At 33.0% G+C, this 5637-nt stretch overlaps 1 protein-coding gene across 2 annotated transcripts; it reads left to right on the top strand.

The window, feature by feature from the left end:
- The first annotated feature begins 2088 nt into the window (after positions 1-2088).
- LOC105119503 (uncharacterized) lies at positions 2089-4953 on the top strand. 2 transcript variants are annotated; one of them, XM_011017648.1, is made up of 2 exons: positions 2089-3209; positions 4427-4953. In XM_011017648.1, the coding sequence occupies exon 1, from the start codon at positions 2170-2172 to the stop codon at positions 3157-3159; it is 990 nt and encodes a 329-aa protein (XP_011015950.1). In that variant the 5' UTR covers positions 2089-2169; the 3' UTR covers positions 3160-3209; positions 4427-4953. The 2 variants fall into 2 exon arrangements, with proteins under 2 accessions (XP_011015950.1, XP_011015949.1); XM_011017647.1 differs by having other exon boundaries at positions 4417-4953.
- Positions 4954-5637: the final 684 nt, after the last annotated feature.

The raw sequence follows: 5637 nt of genomic DNA, 5'->3' as shown, positions 1-5637 counted from the left end.
GATAGATTTACCAAGTCGAAAGGGGTATGATCTAAGATGGAGTGGCAATACTAAATTTATAAGCTTAATGCAGTACAAATTGTGTTTTTTAAAAAAAATAATGTTTTTTATTAAAATTTAATATAATTTATATGTTTTGAATCATTTTGATATATTTATATTTAAATAATTGATAAAAAATAAAAAATATTATTAATATATATTTTAATATAAAAAATTATTTAAAAAATAAATATAATTATACTATCAAACAAGCTTTAGTGTTGGAGTTGGTAAAGAAATATTTCCCCCGAAAGCAGTAGCTGAATTGTCATTTCTTACATGTAGTGACATCCATTGGTTTCTTTTTGGAGGTATCTGGAGAGGCTATAATGCGATAAAAAGACCCCTGTGGATTTTTGTAAGGTAAGGTAATGGTTTGTTTTTATTGAAGTGTTTGAATTTGCCGGATGATTTCTAGGCTTGTCTCCATGCTCTTTGTCCTCTTATTTATGATCCATTCCTGCCTTTTCCTCAATGTAGGGGAATCCTCGCAACCCCTTCTTTATTCTGTAAATATATATTTTGTTAAAAAATTTATTTATAATTTTAAGTTTACATTATATTTTTTTATGTCGTGTAAAAAAAATATTTTCTACAACTCGTGCCATGTATTTTTTGAAATACATCCGGCCTCTAATTTTTGTAATTACATTAATATCACTAATTACCCACGGCCAAAACAAAACCCTATTTCAACCAAACTTTTTTATTATTTTTTTATCGCATCCCTCTTGCTTTTATTTTTTATATCCCCTCTTCCTGCGAAACTTTAGCCTTACTCTAAAATTGAATATAAAAAAATACAAAAATATATGCAACTTAAGCATTACAATTGAAATTAAAAGTATGATGTTTATAGATTAAATAAATAAATTTTTCAACAAAACATATACACAGGTTTTTGATACGAAGAAATCCCAACTGTAGATTAAAAAGTTAATGCATATATTTAATTAAATAAGATTTTTTGTATTTTAATGCACAACAATAAAAATAAAACTAATGTAAATCTTGTGAAGTATTTTTCGTTCTATTTTGTAAAGTTTTCTCGAGATGTACTATTAAATATTAAATGTATATAAAATAAAAATTCTTAAATTTTTTAATAAAATTTCATATCTATCCAATAATTAAATTAAAATTATACTCATTAACATCAAATTATATATTAAAAAAAATAAATCTAGTTGTTGAAATTAATTACCCATGAAATAGATGGATAAAGCTTTTATTATATATAAATTAAATTGACTAATATCTTATTATTATTGGTTAAACTTCACATTGCTTTATATATCCTGAATGATCTCATTGAATGCATATTTTGGTTTCTTTGCCATTGACTTTGTAATTGCCTCGTCTGAAACTTCTACAATATTTTTTGGCAGTGTAGATCATATCATTAACTCTGCATGCCAAATATACAAGATAGATACCAATAAAATTGAGATAAATAATTAAAAAGCTAAAAAAAAAAATTTGAAGTCCAACTTTAAATAAATACAACATATATGGATGAATTTTAAAAAAAAATAAGTTAACGAAAAAACCTAGAAAATAATAGTATATTTTTAGTATTGTAATAATAATTATTTTTAAAATGTTTTTTTGAAAATATATTAAGATAATATTTTTATTTTTAAAAATTTATTAACAATATTATCATAATAAAATAATTTTAAAATTTGTAAAATAATAAAAAAGAAATTATTTTAAAAAAACATGAATATATAAATAAACATACGAGGATTATGACATCATTTGAGAATATAGTATAAAACGTATTCTCAAAAAATTTAATTTTTTAAAATTTTTTAATATATTTTATATTGTTTTAATATACTAATATTAAAAATGATTTTTTAAAAAATAAAATAATATTTTTTATATATTTTTTAATATAAAATATTATTTAAAAAATAACCATATCTATCCTACAAGACAGTTTACAAGGGATGCTCCTAAATCCATCAAACGAAACGTGGCAACTAACCCAAATGGCCCCTACTCCACATAACATAAATTCAAAGCTGGCATATTCAGTTATTCTTTTTCCTCCCCTCCTCCCAGGATTTTCCTTTTCTTCTCCTTTTATCATCAGGGTTTTAGCTTGGGAGAAGAAAAAGAATGGAGTCCATTGCGAAACAACCCCTTAATCTCTCTCTCAACCCCCATCGTCCATCATTTCCAAACCCCATCATTTCCCTCTCCTTTAAAACTCCACCTCCCTCATCATCACCCTTCAAACTCACCACCTCCATCAGAGCCTCATCCTCCTCCCGCATCACCCCAGTCAATCAATCCCTTACCACCATCATCAAAACGACTTCCATCACTCTCACCGCCGCTGCCGTATTATTCTTCACGCGCTTCAACTCCAAACCCGCAATCGCCTCCCCGGTCGCCGCGTCGTCATCCACTGCAGACCCCACAAAAGAATCATCCAAAGAAAATGTCTCGTTTGAAGAACAAGAAAGAGCTCTTCAAGATCATCTAGCTCAAAACCCCAGTGATGTCGAAGCTTTACGGTCTCTCATGGAGGTGAGGATCAAATCAAAGAAACTTCAAGAGGCAATTGAAGTAGTTGACCGATTAATCGAGCTGGAACCAAATGAAGATGAATGGCCATTGTTGAAATCTCAAATTTATACTTACAGTGGAGATTTTGAGTCTGCTAAAGATGGATTTGAAGCAGTTTTGCAAAAAGACCCACTTCGGGTCGAGGCTTATCATGGCCTTGTAATGGCGAATTCGGAATCCGGTGGTTCGTTGGAAGTTGTGTTGAAAAGAATTGAGAGTGCAATGAATAAATGTAAGAAAGAAAAGAAGAACTCGGATTTGAGGGATTTTAAGTTACTGATTGCGCAAGTTAGAGTAATCGAGGAGAAGTATTTTGATGCGTTGAAGGTTTATGAGGAGTTGGTGAAAGAGGAACCGAGGGATTTTAGGCCGTATTTGTGTCAAGGGATGATTTATACTTTATTGAGGAAGAAAGATGAAGCAGAAAAGAAGTTTGAGCAGTTTAAAAAGCTTGTTCCAAAGAATCATCCTTATAGGGAGTATTTGGTTGAAAATATGTTTGCTACTAACTTCTTTTCGGAGAAGGTAGAGAGATAGAGGAGTTGAGGGGTGTGGCTGAATGCATTGAGGTTAAGGGTAATACCAAGGTCGTAACTTTTTTCTTTTTTCTTGTGTTGTTATTTTGATTTTCGTTTTCGTTTTGATAAATGCCTTGGATAGAAGTTAGTTAGGTAGTGTTTTAATTTCCATGCTGGTTAGAGGAAGTGTTCGTGAATGACTATCAGTCTCTCTATTTTTCTAGTTAGAAATGAAAATGGTAATGGATGTGCTGGTTTTTTGGGGGGGAATTCTATTTATTTATTTGTTATGGCACTGCATATATTTATGGCTCTGGTAAAGTTGCATCTACTTAGAGCTCAAATGATTATTGCATGGAGATAAAAGTCTTTAGCCATGTCTTATAAGCAAGTTTCTTGGGGGGAATGCGAGATTCTGAATTTGTGGCTTTGTAGAAATGACCATTGTTCAGTAGAAATTTTATCTTCTAACTTGTTGAGTCTTGGTATTGACCGTTGATGTTGTTGTATGTCCTGCTAAGGCTATGAATTTGCAAAATCATTTAGTTCTCTTCTACTTGGTTGGGAAGGAGGGTAAAATACTCTATGTTGTGTGCATTTTGAACTTCATTAGCTTCATTAGCAAGACAAAGGTGCCTATTCACCCTTGTACTGGGTGGCCCAATTAGGCTTGTTCATGGATGCTAGTTTTTATTTTATCTGAACCCGAGTGCTTCCAACACTCTGAACAATAGCCATGTTAATCATCAGAAACCAGCTTCGCATTTCACTTTGGTTGGTTTTCTGCGTGGTCGTGAAGTGCTAAATTCATACATGTGACCTTTTATTCCTAGTTATCCCTTAGCCAAATCTGAAAGGACTTCATAATTATGACATGACATTCGCTTTGCCTTGTTGCTTTTCTTTTCCTCTGCCCCAGTAAATCCTAGTCTTGCTATTGTCAACGAATATTAAGTTACTCTTTGGTGAGAATGTGAAGTGAATTCCAGCACCTTTTCTGCTCTTTCTGGATGAGTACTTTGGGTGGGCTAGTGTCTGTTAGCTCCACATAACAATTCTTAATCGCTAATTCAGAAGTCTGTTAATCTTTGTGATCCTTTGGAAATGGGCATCAAAAGTGCTATTTAAGAGATGTGGTGAATATCTCGCATTAGAGGCTATATTTTGCTTGCTGGCTATTTATTGTATTTAAATTATTCTTCACAAAGATGTGTACTATTTTATTTTCACTCTGTACTTAATTAGGACTGAAAAAGCCATTTCTTGAATACAAAAGTTGGCCGCAGGAGGAATTTATAGATGGCGTTGTGCCACGTGCATCTTCTTTGATTGTTGAAAATGCATGTATGGCTTATACTAAGGTGTTGAAGAGATCCACCATCTCTGCAAATGCTTTGCACAACAAGGCCGAGTGAGTTCGACTTTGTACCAGATAGGAGGCAAATGCTGGAGTTTGGATTATGGTGTCTTTACTGTAATTTGGCAAATTTGGGGTGATCAGGCTTGGCCATGATGGTTCGTAGTTGTGTTTTCTATAATATATTTTCTCATTGTGATTTCAGATTATTACAGTTATCATTTAGCGAGAATATTTTAACGGGTTAAACTCAAAGCTAAAATGTCATGTTAATCCAATGATTGTAGAGAATATGTGACCGTAAAGAATTCAGGTTTGGAGCCTGTGATTCGGTTTCAGTTCCATGTGCTGCTGCCTTTTTGGACGGTGGAATTGGTAGTCTTTAAGCTTGTGCTGTTAATGACTAGTTGTCGTGATGAAATCTTCATGCAGTGTAAGATTATGATTTAATATCCATTAATTTCGCTTGTCTATTTAATTCATACCAAATGATTCACAAGTAACTCAAATTTTCTGTAGCAGTGCGTTATCATGTTTGATGCTATTACTTACGTGCATAAAATTCTGCACAAAACAGAGGAATTCACTTCTCGTTGCCCCTTCCTGTGCAGAGAGGCTGTGGAATATGAAGTGAATTTTTTATTTTCTCACGTGATTTATCTCCCGGTCCATATAGGGAATATTTGATTAATAACATGCTTGCAGCTAAGTTCTTTTCGGAGAAAGTAGAGGCAAGAAATTCAGTCCTGTAGTTTAGAGTCTTCGTTGAATGAATTGGGGCTACGGGTCGCAACAATGCTGTAAAACTTTAAAGGCCATTTCTACAGAACGAAGTTAGCACTAGTATGAACCTTTTAGATGTAATTGTGGCAATGTCCATCTCCTTGGATTGTTGAACTTGCAGCTGGAGGGCATATAGGATTGTCAAAAGCATTTCTGCAGATGCCTGTAAAAACTCTTGGACTCGGCATTGGTCTATCTACACGGTGAGATTTTCTGGACACCCGATGATAAATCTTGATATTGAGGTTTTTATTTACAGTTCTTTGACTTGTGAAGAACCCAGCACTAGAGTTCGCAGTACAGTGTTTCTTTTGTTCTTGTGCAAAGCATAGATGATCAAGCTGATCGGGGCTAATC

Source organism: Populus euphratica, unplaced genomic scaffold (assembly GCF_000495115.2).
Source record: "Populus euphratica unplaced genomic scaffold, PopEup_1.0 scaffold3062.1, whole genome shotgun sequence".
Lineage (NCBI taxonomy): Eukaryota > Viridiplantae > Streptophyta > Magnoliopsida > Malpighiales > Salicaceae > Populus > Populus euphratica.
This window is presented reverse-complemented; position numbering and strand designations above follow the sequence as displayed.

Coding starts and splice junctions, on each gene's coding strand:
- LOC105119503 (XM_011017648.1), top strand. CDS start 2,170: ATGGAGTCCATTGCGAAACAACCCCTTAATCTCTCTCTCAACCCCCAT.